This window comes from Sciurus vulgaris, assembly GCF_902686455.1.
Source record: "Sciurus vulgaris genome assembly, chromosome: 11".
Lineage (NCBI taxonomy): Eukaryota > Metazoa > Chordata > Mammalia > Rodentia > Sciuridae > Sciurus > Sciurus vulgaris.
This window is the reverse complement of record NC_136472.1, coordinates 26,205,073-26,221,082: the sequence shown is the minus strand read 5'-3', so window position 1 is coordinate 26,221,082 and position 16,010 is coordinate 26,205,073. Positions and strand designations below refer to the sequence as shown.

Sequence of the window (16,010 nt, the reverse complement as noted above, 5' to 3'; positions counted from 1 at the left end):
AGGCAAATGGATGAAATTGGAGAATATCATGTTAAGTGAGATAAGCCAATCTCAAAAATCCAAAAGAGGAATGATCTCACTGATAAGCGGATGATGACACTTAATGGGTGGTGGGAGTGGGACAAGAATGGAGGAAGGAGGGACTGCATAGATGGAAAAGAGAGGTGGGAGGGGTGGGGGAGAGGAAAAAAATAATGGAATGAATCAAACATCATTACTCTATGTAAATTTATGAATATGCAAATGGCATGCTGTTACTCCATGTACAAACAGAAACAACATGTATCCCATTTGTTTACAATAAAAATAAATTAAAAAAAAAAAGAAATGATGGCAGCTTGGACTGATATGTATGGTTTGTATGGTTGAAAGGGAGCTTGCAGAGAAAACAAATGGTCTGACATTTGTTGGAGATGTATATATATATATATATATATATATATATATATATACACACACACATACACATACACTTATTTTTTTTAGTTGTAGATGGACACAATACCTTTATTTTATTAATTTATATTTATGTAGTGCTAAGGATTGAACCCAGTGCCTCACACATGCTGGGCAAGTGCTCAACCACAGAGCTACAACCCCAGCCCTCCTTGGATACATATTGAGAGAAAAATTCAACTGAATTCGGGCCATTAGATTTGAGATGAATATACCCCTGTAAAAAATTGCTTTTATTTAAGCTAGCTGGGATTGGTTTATATTCTACTCTTATGCAAAAAGCCTTACAAGTCCACTCACCAAAACTGTGTGAAAAATCAGTATGTTCTCTTGATAAAAGAATCTTAATACATTTTCAACAATTTTAAGAAAATCCAGAATGTACAGCACTTTAATTTAAATGTATAATCCAAAGTAGACCTAGAGGACATTTTTGAGTGAGGTCAAAGGGCCAAGGCCACTCCCCTGGCCTCTCCCCACATGAGGCCACATTTTCCTAAATTTCTGGAGGAATGGTTAAGGCAGAAACATTCTGGGAATCACACACACACACACACACACACACTGATTACTACTCACATAGAAGTTTCTCCTTTTGCAGGGTATCTGGTATCAAAACGTTTCTCTCTCCAAAAGAGACATTCAGTAGGTACCGAGAATTATTCTTCTGAACATGCTGATGTGTAGCTGAATTTGGTGAACTGCCTCTCTGAGCTAAGAATAAATGGTTTAATTAAAGTTGTTGGCAGGCTGGCTTATCCCCTCTAATATCACAGTCAATACCAAAACACAGCTACCCAAATCACCACTACTTTTATCGCTGCCTATCTCCTTGGGCCTTTACAGTGAAATTATTCCATTTTTAAAAGTTTTCACATTCTAATTCATGTGAATTAAGCATAATTATCCCCATTTTACCACAGAGGAAATGAGTAAGGAGACTTGAGAAGCGGTATGGTAGAGTGGAATGAAAAAGGACTTGGGAGAAAGATCCAGTGACTGCAAAAGATGCCAACAGAGCCAAACCCAAGTAAAGGCAGGTTAATAAAGTGGAAGTGAAGTACTGATGCCAGAAGACATTTTTGTCCTGAGGGCATGTGCTGAATCTGGTAAACTTGAAATTCAGTTTGACAGATAGGTAATCACTTAAAAAATAAAACATTCAAGTCAGGCACCTGTAATCCCAGAGAGTTGGAAGGTTGAGGCAAGAGGATTGCAAGTTCAAGGGCAACTTAGTGAAAGCCTGTCTCAAAATAAAAAATTTAAAAAGGGTTGGGGATGTGGCTCAGAGGTAAAGTGTCCCTGGGTTCAATTCCCAGTAGCAAAAAAAAAAAAAAAAAAAAAAAAAAGAAGAAGAAGAAGAAAAGAAAAAGAACAGTCAAGACTCTTCTGAAGTACAAGTAAGTAAGTACAAGGGGCAAGGTGGGAGGGCATGCCTTCCAGATATCAATAGTTATTTTTTAAAATATTTTTTTAGTTCTCAATGGATCTTTATTTTATTTATTCATTTATTCATAATTCATTTATTCATATATTCATTCATTCATTCATTTATTTATTTATACATACATACATACATACATACATACATACGCAGTGCTGAAGATTGAAACCAGGACCTCACACACCAGGCAAGTGCTCTACCAATGAGCCACAACTCCAGTCGTTCAAGAGTATTTTAACCTCATATAGTAATTAAGGGTATATTGGCGCAAAGGCAGACAAACACACAAATGAAACAGAACACCTACAATAGACCTTTGTATAAAGCAAGTCTCTCACTTGATAGAGGTAACACTGAGCAGATCAGTGGGGGGAGGACTTTTCACCAGTGGACTGGAAAAATTACTTTAGTATCCAAGCACAACTCTCCCAGTTAATGAAAGGATTCACCTCCTGAACCCGGGAAAGATGATGTTGGATGAGAACGTGGTATTACCTTTAAAGTAGCCATAGTACTGGAGATGACGGTACATGAAGTCCTCATAGGGATCAGGAAGAATCTGTGAAAAGAAAAGCCATCTCAGTCAGGAACGTACTTTAAAATGATACTGAATTCCTAAGGTAAAGCGCAGAAGCCTTGTTGCACAGGGCAGTGTACTTGAGGGCCTTTGTAAACAAACCAAGTGAAATCCATGCGACTTATTTTATCTTGAAGATCAAGATCTCCAGCTGGACAAAGGTGCCACCAGAACGTACCTTCTGACCTAGGGTTGGATTTCTGTGGAGTGCTGCGGGGAGGGGTTGGTGCGGGGTGTGTACCGACCTCTTGCTTTCGCTCTGTTTCCAATGCCGGGAACATGTTACTTCTGCATGGTATGCTCAAAGCCAGTCAGTGGCGTCGCATGCAGCCGCAACCCCTGCCTAATTTCCAAAAGGGCGGCGGATTACACAGAAGCTAAAAACCAGAAGAGGAAAAGTCAAAGAACTGTGCTTCCTGCTCCTCCCGGTCCCCGGCTCCCGCTGGGACTTCAGGAAGCCCTACCGACCCAGCCTCTCAACCAAGAGCCGGCCGAGGTTCCCACACCGAGGCCGGCGGCGCACCTGAGCAGTCAGGGGCGGCAGCTTGTCTTCCCGCCTCCTCTTCCGGAGGCACCGCGACCCTGGCTGGCCCCATGCTTCGCCCTCCCTGAGAAGGGAGATGACCACCACCAGGACGCCACAGGCAAGTGAAAGAAACGCGGGAGTCTCAGCGGTTGAAAAAGTCAGGTCAGGGGTCGAGAGTGGCTCCTGAGAACGGATAGGGGTTCAGAGCCACCCGGTCGAGGACGCGTGGACGGGCCTCCTGAAGGGCCGAGGAGGGGAGCAGGACAAAGGGCGCGGCAGGAGCCCGGGGGAGGCGGAAGCCCACCGCTCGCAGGACAGAAGCTCGGCGGTCCACCCAGCCCGGCTCACCTGCCACCGCTTTCTGCGCGGGCGCGGGTAGCCTAGCAACCGCCACTGGCGACCGGAAGGACTGAGCGCCGGCGTTCCCGGAAGCGAGGCCCCTCCCGAAAGCGCCCTGGGGAGCCCGGGGAAGGTGGGCCGCCGGCAGGGCAGACGCCAGAGGTCATTCATTCTCCCTCTTTCCTACTTTACAGCATGTAAGGAAAGTGGAGTCGATCCGCCTCGCTCACCCCGATACCTAGGAAGCAACGGTTAAGACGCTTTACGTAAGGCAGGAACAACGGCGCATGCGCCTTCTCTTTTGGGGCTTGAACCCAGGGGCCGTGTGCCTGGGCCTTGTGTTGTAGCTCTAACCACTGCGCTGCATCCCCAGGCCGCATGCGCATCCTTATATAACCGCCTGGTGGCATGTTTGGCCCGCTGCTGGATTTGTGGTAATTCTGTATACAAGCCAAACAGGACTTAGTTCTCAGTGGATTGCCCACCCATCGCTTAAAGGCACGTCAGATTTCTCTATAGCTCAGCCTTTGGTCTTCAGCATGCACAAATCAACAGCCAACCTGTCTGGGATCGAGTGGTTGCATTACAGTTAGCCTAGTTGGCAGGATTTGCAGTGGCCGGACATGGAACCCGCCGCACTTAGGGAGGAAGGGATGGAGGGATGGCCAGCCATGAGCATGTAGAGCATGTGGTATTCTGTTGCTGAGCTTCCTTGTGGTAGAGAGTTTCTCAGAACAAATAAAAAGGTAATATGGAGCTTCTAAGTAGTAACTAGCAATGAGCAGTGAAATGCTGACAAGGTCACAAGTGTTCTTTAAATTACTTTAGGGCCTTCTTTAAATAACTTTCAAAGTCAACGAGAAAGCAAAGGGTGGTAGTTAATTTGTAGAAAATGGAAGCAAGGGAGCTAGTTGAAAATCACATCAAGAGAAAAAGTGTTGGGGCAAGGGTTGTGGCTCAGTGGTAGAGTGCTTGCCTAGCATGTGTGAGGCACTGGGTTTGATTCTTAGCACTGCATATAAATAAATGAATAAAATAAAGGTCCATTAACATCTAAGCTATTTTCTTTAAAAGAGACAAGGATTAATGGGACTAACTCTTGGCAGGGCCCATTGATGTGGATGTAAAGCTAGGAATTATAGCTATAAGTTCCTTAGATTGTCTGGGAAGGAAGAGTCCTTTAGAAGTACAAGCGCATTAAAGTAACCTCTGACCAGCTCTTGACCCAAGTGCCCACATTAACATGGGATTGACTTGTGGATGCAGACCCTGCAAAAAAGGATGGCCACCATGACAGTTCCAGAGAGGACCAACTAAGGTCAAAAACTCCACCCCCAACATGAAGAAGGAATTGAACGCCTGACTGTTGAAGAGTAAAGAAGGTGGTCCCCAGTTCTCCTGGGAAACATCAGACAGTAATAAATTTGGAGGGAGCATTGTCTCCTTTATGGGTCTGTTTGGAGATGGTCCACTCTCTCAAGAGTGTTTTAGCTTAAGCCTTACTTTGCTTTTACTTTACCTTTACCTATAATAAAGTTCTCTTGCATGACTTTTGGTGTCTGAATTTAAATTTTCTTTCATTGTAACACAAGAACAAAAGAACCAAGGTTTGGAGTTTCAGCTCCCTGCTATCCTGTGACAGAGCTATCAGATTCAATGTGAGCCCTCCACAACTTGGTTGTAACATTGTTGCTACTATGTAGTATGGAAATAGAAAGGTCAACCAGGAATGTGTATTACCTAATATGGACAAAGAACTAATACTTAAAAGAAAACTAACAAAAGTAAGGCTATGCCCCACTGGGCATCTGCTGAGCCAGTGCTGACACAAGCACTGCTTCCTGCAGAGAGACCTGGTGTCTTGTGTCTCTGAGTTTCCTACAACATTCTGGCTACCTGGGCCCCTCCACAGGAATGGGCAGAGGTTGATGGTACCTGTGGGAGACTGGAAAGGTCTTATGTCAGGTGGGAGAGAGCCTGGAAAAGTGTAGTATGCATGCAGCCGCTGGGGCCATTGGATGGTTGCTTCTTACAGCTCTATGGGAGGTTACCAAGGAGATGCAAGAATTAACAAAATGAAAAAGAAACCCTGGAAGTTAGAATACGATCATTAGAAGAGAACCTCCATACCTTGGAGAAATCATCCTCAGCCTCCCCATAGTGTTGTGGAGGCAGAGGAGGAAGAAGAGGGGGATCATCTGCAAACCCAACCAATTATAATGCAGAAAATAAAACAACAGCAGAATGTGGCTCCAGGTGAACAGTGAGAAGGGCCGGCCCAGGTAACCGAGTTCACCATGTACCAACCATTTACTGAAGCAGAGTTGGTATTTAGATAGAGGTCAGGAGAATCCCTGGTCATTGGTTATTAATGCCTATATATGGATAGCATATGTTTAGTGCCCTGGAAATGGAGAAATTAGAATCCATAACTATTCATCCCTCCTTGCAGCAGAGGTTGCATAACAGTCAATGCCACAGGGGTGAACAAGGAAATCACTCTATTAGATTGGGTAATAACTGCTATCTGCACTGTTGTTGTAACACAAGAACAACACACGAACAAATGTGGGGGATGTCCCTGAGACCATGAGTAAATGGCAATCATATGCATACCTGGTCCAGGTACTTCGAGAGTTGGGGATGAGACTGGCCATGTTTAACCTGAATATTCATGGGCCAGATGATGAACAGTTTATAACTGGCATGAGGGACCTAATATTACAGAAGTCCCTTTAACATCTTTTGGGACCCTCATGGCCATCTTAGTTCCTTATGTGGGTCACCTATTAATGAGGTAACCACTATGGTGGTCACCTTGGGGAAGGTGGAGGACAAAAATGGGTCCAAACCACTGCTAAGACTGCCCCAACAGTACCTCTTATGATGAGAAAGAGACCCATTAAGGTAACAAGGGCCCATTTAAAAAAAAAAAAAAGTAACAAGAATCCAAATGTGGGTAGAATGTTGGGGAGCAGGGGTCAATAGAGACAAAATAGATGGCAAACCAAATATTTGCTGGATTTATGGAAATAGTTGAATAGGGACCAGCAGTTTCTCCATGTAAAGAAGCAAAATCCAAGGGTAGACATTAAAAGTTCACATAGAGAGGCTTGTCCCCTACATCTAGAGGATTATCTCGTTTCCCAAGGTATTTTGGACTGTACCTTCTTCGAGTTTGAATAGGGAAGATGGTAACATATCCATTGGCCCCATATAGAACTGGCTATCCACTGGTTCCTCACTAATGTACAACAGGTATTAGCTCTGGTAGATACTGGAGCCAAATGTACTCTGCTGTACAGTAACCTGGATAAGTTCCAGGGGTTGATTTCTTTCATAGAATAGATGCAAAGAGCAAGCCATGGAACTCTCTTTGGTCATTGACTGTTTGCCCCACATGAACATCCAGTCTGTATATCTCCAGTCCCTGAGTACATTTTATGTATGGACATCCTCTGAGGCTTATGGTTGCAGATAATGGCAGGAGAGTTTCACCTGTGTATCTGTACCATAAAGACAATGGTGCTGCCGCCGCCACAATGCATCACCAATTTCAAGCAACATAAACTGCCTGGAGGTCATGAAGAGATAACCACATATGATGAAGAGCTGGAAAGGGTGGACATAATGTAACTTGTCCATCAACCCTTCAGCTCCCTAGCATGACCAATGAAGAAAACAGATGGATCCTAGAAAATGACTATAGTCTATCATGAGTTCAATATAATGATTCCCCCAGCACATGCTGCTGTCCCTTTGGTAGCTGACTTGATAAATGGATTGACTAATGATTTAGCGACATATCATTTTGTAGCTGATTTAGTTAATGCCTTCTTTTCCATAGATTTTTTCCCCCACAGATATTGCTGCTGATAGCCAAGACCAGTTTGCTTTCCTCTGGGATGAGCAACAGTGAGTATTTACCATGCTGCCTCAGGATTATTTGCATAACCCAGCTATATCATAGTGTAGTAGCCTCTGACTTGGCCCAGCAGCCAAAATCATCCACTGTATGTCAATTTCACTATGTTGATATTTTGTTAATCATTGATTCTCTTGCAGATTTAGAGACACTGTACTGAAATTGCTAGCACTAGTCCCTAAAATCCAGATGTTCCACCCATGTCTCCTTCCAATGATGTTATATTAAGAAGTACTTTTGAATTGTCCTCTGGTCAATTATGAATTCCTCTTTACTAATACAAATTGAATCTGAGAAGCGCATGGAAGCACTTCTGAAGGTGAGGTACTGCCAGCCAGGTCAGCCATGGCTGCCTGCAACAATATTGTCCACGGACTCAAAATTGGCCTGTATTTTGTGGGAGGGACAGAGTTGCCTTTGTTAATTACCTGTAACTGCCTTGCCTTTTCGCCCTTGGGTTTGTATGGGCCAATATGCTGGCTGACTGGGCGTACACATGTGCTACTGTTGCCAGTCTGCATGCTGGGTATGCACTGAAATGCTGCTAAATGTTGCATGTGACCTGTCATGACAAATTAATCCAGCATCAACCTCTATACGTGGTTGCAAACAGGGAACATGACTGACCCTCAGTGGAATCATACAAAGAGTCATATTAAAAAATTTGTTTTGGTTTTAGATGGATACAATACCTTTGTTTTATTTATTTATGTGATGCAGAGGATCATACCCAGTGCCTCACACATGCTAGGCAAGTGCTCTAACACTGAGCTACAACTGCAGCCCCAAGAACCATATTTTTGAAGGTGTACAACAGTGGATCAATCTCTCACAATCCTTCATTCAATATTGGATGACTTTGGATGGCTCTCTACTGAAGCTGTAAAAAACCAGGGGCAAAAATATCTGTGGGGTGGACTCTGCAAGCCTTATGTACTATAATAGTTAATGGTTCTAACACGAAATGATAGTTGTGCCTAATTTGTCCCAGGATATTTATGGGTATATGGACAACATGGATGGTCATATTTACCTACCAAATGGGCTGGCCAATGCACTTGGGGAAGCCATCCCTCCCAGCAAAGGTTCAAGACCTTATTTGGCTATTTAGTTGGGACACTTTCACGAAATGGCATCATATAAAATGTACTCCATGGTGGAGTAGCCTTGTTTTCATCATACAGGGCCACCGTTGTTAACGAGATATTTCAGTACTGGCACTGCATACAGCCAGAGCCCTCAATGCTATCCATGAGTCCCTTCCCTCTTAAGTGTACCAAATGAGGAAAGCAGTGTCGTAAAATCAAATGGCCCTTGAAAGTTTCCCAAGGTGGAGTATGTCCCCTTGTAGGCAGTGAATGCTGCCTATATATACAAGATGAGTGTCGTAATGTAGGCCAGGCACGGCAAACCCTAGCCCTTGAAACTCAGCAAATTGAACATTTAACAGTGGATCTCCTTCAAGAATGGTGGGCTACCATGGCGGCCCCATGGAGATGGGTCTTGTCTTTCAGGGAACAAATTATTAGTAACTTGCTGTTGTGGGTTATGGGAGCAGGGCTCTGCCCTCCTCACCAAGGGATCTTCATAGAAGACACCTGTTGTGTAGACTATATGGCAGGGGACTCCCTCACCTGGATATCTAAGAAGCAGTGAATAAGATGCCTTATGAAAGTCAGGAATGACAGTGCTTGTACACTCTTATATAACTGCATATCACTCTGCGTAGCCCTCTGCTGGCTTTGTTGCAATTCTGTACATACACTGAATGGAACTTTCTGCTTTACAGATTGCTCACCCATAGAATAAAGGCTTGTCAGCTCTCCCTATGGATCCATACAGCTTCTTCAGGGTGCCTGGGACTGAACAGTTGCACTACACAGTCCCAATCTGGGAATGGAAATTAGATTCACAAGTACAGTACCAGAAGTCTTCAATGTATTTCCATGCTTTGCTGGCAGCATTAGGTAACTTATTCACTGCTCGAGGGGGCAGACGGAGGCCTACGTCCCGTCTTTTCATTTTATATTCTTCCCACCCTCTAGGCAGAATGGAAAAATTATATTCTACGTTGAAAAACTAAGAAAGTTAGCAAACCCAAACCACACCCAACTAGCAAACTTCAAATTTTAAATGCAATGTGTAGGATGTGAGGAAGCCACTGATGATCTGTAATTCCTCCAAGTTTGAAAAACTGTTATAGGCAGGTAAGACAAAAGCTTTGACAGCTAGTTGATAGCCTTTATTTGCAGAAATTTACTCTATGCAAATAAAACAAATTTATGTACAAAATTTGCACCCCAACATTAGCATAATGGTAAATTAATCCAGCACACTATCACACAACTGGGTAAAATCTTTAGTTATATGCATAGCAATACACTGGAATAAACTTCAAGCTATTGTTCTTTGGTTAACTTTATAGGAATATATCCATATGTATTTATTATATATTTTTGTAATCAGCTATGTATTACTTAATGTAAAAAAGCTATAAAGCACCTTTTTCATTTTTGGTCAAAATTTCAACCACATTACATTATTTCCAGGACTTAAAACTGAGGTCTCATAGCACCATTTGGTGCTAGAGGCCTTTTTCTAACCCTGTCCCCCATCATCTCAAGATCTTGCTGCTCTTTTTCCTGAAAGTTGTTCAATGTTTTTACATGCCTCGCACCATATTTTACTAGGAAAAAATAATTAAGAACTGATGTAAAATTAAGCTCTGATTACATAATCATGGAATGACAGGTTTAGAAGAGCAAAGGGATAACCAATCACAAGTATAAAAAGAGCTTTATTAGTGCATATATACAAATTTACAAGGTCAGAAACTGGAGAAATACAAACAGCTTTAAAACACAATTTGCCTTTTCTTCAGTTTAAAGTGACTTTACCTGATTGTGACACAATAGAAAATACAGAACAGTAAACTGCTTTTTAAATACTGGAATTTTATGGAGAATACATTCACACATAGAAGGGAGGTGGATTTTGAAACACAGTAAGACCATGGAGACACATCAAAACAAAGTGGCTTTGTGAAACTTACTGCCACATACTTTGGGGGAAATTTCTGAAAATCAAGGATATGAACACCTGCTGCTACTGTATTAAAATTTAAATATGCCACCTAGCATGTAAAATGACTATCAATTCTAGGATTTGTGAGAAAGGGCTACTCTATGAAGAGTGTGGCCACCAGCACAAGGTATAACACTCAACAGATCTCAACAATTCAGGGGTGGCAGCCTGAGGAAGAGGTCAGAAAGAGCTCCTGATGATCGCAGTCAAACAAGGTAGAATACAGAGCTGCCTTCTTAATTGCACTTGTTCTGGAGTAGAAATCAGAGAATGTGCCACACTAGGAATGAAAGCAGCCTCTATTAGGCAGGGAAATCCTTCACTTTTTTTGTCAACGAGCCCTCTACAGGAGCCATACTCATGAGCCACATGGTCTTTAAGATTGACCAACTGATGCCTATCATGCTAAATCTGCCAATGTGAGAATAAAGGTAGTCAGGTCAAAGCAATTCCAACTGCCTCACCGGTGCTTCAGCAAAACAGAAAAATTACATTTCACAAATGGACAACTTTGAACATGTATGCTCCTGCCCAGGAAATGCATATGCTCACCCCCATTACATTTATAGTTTATTTGACAACAGTAAAACTGGCTAAGACTCTGAACTGAACACAAAACAATTAAAAAAATTTTCGACTATGTGTTTGGAGTCATTTTCCTTCTCTTCAGTCTTGCTCGCCAATCCTCAGGAAGGGCTTCAAAATTAGCATTTCTCTCTGCCATGCCACTGTGAAAACAACACACACATTACTTGACTCGAAATGAAAAGAACAAAATTTATTTTCTAGCAAACAAAAACCTCTAACTTAAAATGAAAACCTGAACATCATGAAATGTTTTAAGTTTCTTAGCCAAATACTATATTCTCCTCCTTTGAGGTCTGTGTTTTCAAGAATATGACTGTTCCAAGACAAAAGTACCACCATTACCCTTATAACCCGTGTGCCCCCAACTGACATTTCTTTCTTTCTTTTTTTTTTTTTTTACCTGACTAGCTGCTGCTGTTTCCACTCTTCAATTCGCTTCTGCGCAGTCGATTCCCGGTCCTCTTCACTGGAACTTGAGTTCTCTTCCTCATCTAATTCACGCTGGATACTCTGCCATTTCTTTACCAAAGATGGCATTTTGGTTTTACTTTTCTTTGCCTGTAATAAATGTTAAAGATCAGAAGGAATATGATACATAAAATAAGGAAATGGGTCCTCTACAAAGAGATCAAGATCTTTCCCTGATTCTAAGGAATAAGTGAACTTCCTAAGTATGATATATTGAATGAAGCATGGCAGAAATATTCCCTGTACCCTTCCTATTCTATATCCTGTCCCCGCCCCCGCTACTGCCTTGAGGTGGGGACAGAACCCAGGGCCTCACTCAACCGTCAGGTGTGCTGATGCACACCTGCAATCCCAGAAGCTTGGGAGGCTAAGGCCTTAGGCAACTAAGGCTGGGAAAGTAGTTCAGTGGTAAAGAACTGAGCTACATCCCAAGTTCTTTTATTCATGTTTAATAGGTATTAACTGATTTTGCTGCTCTTTTCAGAAAAACTGGGCCTTTACTTTTCAGTTTATCACTTGATATGAACACTATAACTCTGAGGAGACAAGAGCAACAGTTTTGAATTCTATACAATAGGAACACAGCTCAATGGTACAGCACTTACCTCTTGCTTGGTGTGTGCAAGGCCCTGGGTGAGGCCTCCAGCTTGGGGTTGGGGGGGAAGCTATGAGATCAAAGTAGTAATGATAAATTCCTTCCAAGATATGGTATTATAATTATTTTTCTTCTTCTGGCTTACTTTTACTTTCTAAAAATTTTCACAATAAAACATTTTGTAAAGTAGAAACATGTGTCCAAAATGGCCTGTTCTTTCATTATTATTTTGCAGTACTGTGAATTGAACCCAAGGCCTCACGCATGTGCTAGACCAGTGCTTTATCAATGGGCTATATTCCTGACGGTTGGCCTGCTCTTTCCTCACATGCAGGCTTATGTTCATTGCCACCCTAGCACAAAAGCCTTCTCTAACTGTCTTTTGAGAGATAGCACCACCTCCCCAAAGACCTTGTCTGTCCTCTTACACTGCTTATTCTTCTTTGCTGATTTCATTTTAAACACCTCCCATGTATTTATTTTTTGCTTATCTGTTTTCTCAGCCCATCCAAACACCCGACAGAGGAAATGCAACAAAGGCAGATTTTTGTTTCATTGCTGAATTCCAAGCCCCAAGGACAGTTCTTGACAAATAGTGTACACTGAACACATATTTTTTAAAGTCTGTGTTTAATTTTGTGAAATTAGAGAGCTATGATATTAGACATTCATAAGACCCATTTTTAACTATTTTTAACTGAATCTAACAGGTTATGCTAATGCCAAAGAGCTCAAGTGGCAGGTGTGATGGAGTATTACACTGGGGAGAACTGATATTCGTGGCTGTACTTGAGATAAATTGATTTCTTGAATAAAGTCTCCATAAATCTGAGAGAATAAGCTGAATATTTTCAGTTTTTTTTTTTAATACTATGTGGTTTCCTGCTCCATACCCTATTTTGACTGTCATTGACAGTTTCTGGGAAAAGGAGTGCACATCTATTGTGCTCAACCTTTAGCTCCCTTCACACACATTCTCACATTCTATTCTGTCACGTCACCTGTGGCACGATCTGCCTGCAAACATCCTTCCAACAAGCTCTAACACAGTCCATTCTGGGAAAGCATGAAGCCAACTGAATAAAAATAAGATGGATTAATAATGAGCCCAGGGAGCTCATGGGGATAAAACTTCTCAATCTCTGCAAACCTAATTAAAAAACCACAGATATAAGTATGATCCCGCTGTTTCACTTTGATGTCTATAGTGTTCAATGAATTTCTAACATATCTGAAGTTATGTGGGCCCTATCACATTTGAAACCTTGGGTCCAAAGAGTTGTACTGGCTGTTTGAGTACACTTTAAATAGGGGAACACGACAGACAGGAAAACAAAAGTAAATGTAAAGAGTAAAGGAGTCAGAACTCCTTTGTGGTAGCTTAGTTTTTCTTTTGTGGTACTAGAGATTGAACCTAGGGTCTCACACATGCTAGGCAAGTGCTCTACAACTGAGCTACATTTCCAGTCTTCTTTATTTTGAGAAAGGTCTTAAGTTGCCCAGATTGGCCTCAAACTTGCAATCCTCCTCCTGCCTCAGCATCCCAAGTAGCTGGGATTGCTGGCATGTGTGACAGTGTCTGCCCTTCAAATTAATTTCCTATTAATTTGTCCACAAACTCTTCAGGAAAAAAGACAAACTATTGGTCCCAAATATTCTTCAGTATCAGAGACATTAAGAATATAGTTTATGTTCTTAAAAAATGGCCTGTCACAACAAAGAGATAGGTCACCATTTATTTTTAGATATCAGGTATATGAAACTGAAGTACTGTCTTAACAACCTAGAATTACACAAAATTTTAAGACAGTAAAAACAAAACTGGTTAAAAAATTACTTGTTGAATGAATGGAGGAAAAAGTAGTTACCGCTCTTGGAGGACTGGGGGAGTCCTCAGAAGGCTTCATAAAGAAGTGATTCCTAACATTTGACTGTGTAAAGAATGAATAGTAGTGGAACTGGTGAACAAAGTAAAGGCATGGAAAGTGGTAAATGATATGTTGGCTTAGGAGCAGTGCATGCTATAGATTAGCACAGCAGATTAGACAGCGGTCTGTTCACAAGACTATCATAATTGTCACTCTTGATTCTTATAACATTTACTTCCAGATATTTTCTGGACCCATGTACCATATAAACATCTAATGAATGACTAAAATAGCATTGTGGAAGTTCTGGAAACCAGTCAAAGACCTGCAGCAGCCACTGAACGCTGAAGAAAAAGCCACACGAAATGGTAGGAAAACTTTTAAAGAGATATTTTCTTGCCTCAGTCCCACTCCCCTCCCAGTGCAGATGGGAGGAAGTGGACAAACTCCCAGTTCCCTCCCTTATGAATAAAGGAAAAGAATGGATGTGCTTGCAACCTTCTCGCCTGTCTGTGGCTGCCTGAAGGACTGCTCTTCGTACCGCCTGCATTGGACCTCAGATGGAGGCCAAGAAAGGTAGTGATGGGTACTGTGAAAACGGGACGGGGACTATAAACTGTCAGATGTCTGAGGTTAAAACTGTCTCTACTGAATGGTGACATTATCCAATAGTGGAAAATCCCAAAGAATTCACACACACACAAACACAAGAACTAACAAATTTGGCAAAGAGCAATACACAAAAATCACTTCCGTGTCTACATACTAGCAAAAAGTAATCTGAAATCAATCCTAGTGATGATACCATCTAAAAGAATGAAATACTAGGAATAAATTAAATCAAGAAAGCAAAAAAAAAAAAAAAAAAAAACTGTACTCTGAAAACTACAAAACACTGCTGAAAGAAATGAGAAGATCTAAATACATAAAAAGGAATCCTATGTTAACATGTCAGGAAGTTTACAAACAAGACACCAAATATATGCAATCCCTACCAAAATTTCAATGGCATTAGAAATTCCAATGGCTTTTTTTTTTTTTTTTTTTTTGCGGTGCTTGGGATTGAACCCAGGGCCTCATGCTTGCGAGGCAAGCACTCTACCAACTGAGCTATATCCCCAACCCCCAATGGCTTTTTTTTTTTTTTAAGGATTTATTTAATAAAAAATTTTTTTTTAGTTGTAGATGGACACAATACCTTTATTTTATTTATTTTTATGTGGTGCTGAAGATTGAACCCAGTGTCTCAAACATGCCAGGCAAGTTCTCCATCACTGAGCTACAACCCCAGCCCCTCTTATGGCTTTTTTAATGCAGAAATGGAAAAGATTCTCAAACTATATGAAATTGTAAGGTGTCTCAAATAGCCAATATTGACACACACTTTTCAATTTTAAAACATACTACAAAGCTATAAGCTACAGTAATCAAAATAGTATAATTCTAGGACAAGGGTAGACCTGTGGGTCAATGAAATAGAACAAAGTTCAGAAATAAACCCATACTTTTATGGTCAGCTGACTTCTAACAATAGGGCCAAAAATATTCAATGGAGGAAGGAACAGTCTTTTTGGCAACCTGTGCTAAACAACTGGTTATACACATGCAAAAGAATGGAGCTGGATATTTTTAGTTCATATCTTATTAAAAACAAAACAAAGAAACAAGAGAAAACTCCCAAAACCTACAGCCTAATTACTAAAACTATAAAACTCTTATTTTAACCTTTTAAAATTTTCTTTTGAGATAGGATCTCACTACTAAATTACCCAGGCTGGCTCTGAACTTGTAGTCCTCCTACTTCAGCTTCCCAAATACCTGGGGTTATAGGCAAGCACCACAATACCTGGTTATAGAACGCTTAAAACAGGAAAAAAATCTTTGTGACCTTATATTTAGCAATGGATTCTACACGTGACAACAAAGACATAATTCTTCACCAAAGAAACTGAGTCAACTAAACAAATTAAACTTTGTTTAAGAATTTGCTCTTTGGACTGGGGTTGTGGCTCAGTGGTAGAGCGCTCACCTAGCATGTGTGAGGCACTGGATTTGATCCTTAGCACCACATAAAAATGAAATACAGATGTTGTGTCTATCTACAACTAAAAAATATTTAAAAAAATACTTTGCTCTTTAA

At 41.3% G+C, this 16,010-nt stretch overlaps 2 protein-coding genes across 9 annotated transcripts in view; both read right to left on the bottom strand.

Annotated features, from left to right (window-relative positions):
• Positions 1 to 4,783, bottom strand: part of AGBL2 (AGBL carboxypeptidase 2) — a 63,558-nt gene extending 58,775 nt beyond the window's left edge. For 3 of the 7 annotated variants that reach the window (XM_079105030.1, XM_079105029.1, XM_079105031.1), the window contains exons 1-3: positions 2,723 to 4,783; positions 2,396 to 2,459; positions 1,036 to 1,170 (exon numbers count right to left, since the gene is read on the bottom strand). In XM_079105030.1, coding sequence (XP_078961156.1) covers positions 1,036 to 1,170; positions 2,396 to 2,459; positions 2,723 to 2,758 — 235 coding nt within the window. In that variant the 5' untranslated portion in view covers positions 2,759 to 4,783. The remainder of the gene's footprint in view (positions 1 to 1,035; positions 1,171 to 2,395; positions 2,460 to 2,722) is intronic. The other 4 variants (XM_079105028.1, XM_079105032.1, XM_079105027.1 and 1 more) reach the window with 3 other exon arrangements.
• Positions 4,784 to 10,046: 5,263 nt separating this feature from the next.
• The window catches only part of FNBP4 (formin binding protein 4), a 36,387-nt gene continuing 30,423 nt past the window's right edge, over positions 10,047 to 16,010 (bottom strand). For both annotated transcript variants that reach the window (XM_079105022.1, XM_079105021.1), the window contains exons 16-17: positions 11,340 to 11,497; positions 10,047 to 11,079 (exon numbers count right to left, since the gene is read on the bottom strand). In XM_079105022.1, coding sequence (XP_078961148.1) covers positions 10,989 to 11,079; positions 11,340 to 11,497 — 249 coding nt within the window. In that variant the 3' untranslated portion in view covers positions 10,047 to 10,988. The remainder of the gene's footprint in view (positions 11,080 to 11,339; positions 11,498 to 16,010) is intronic.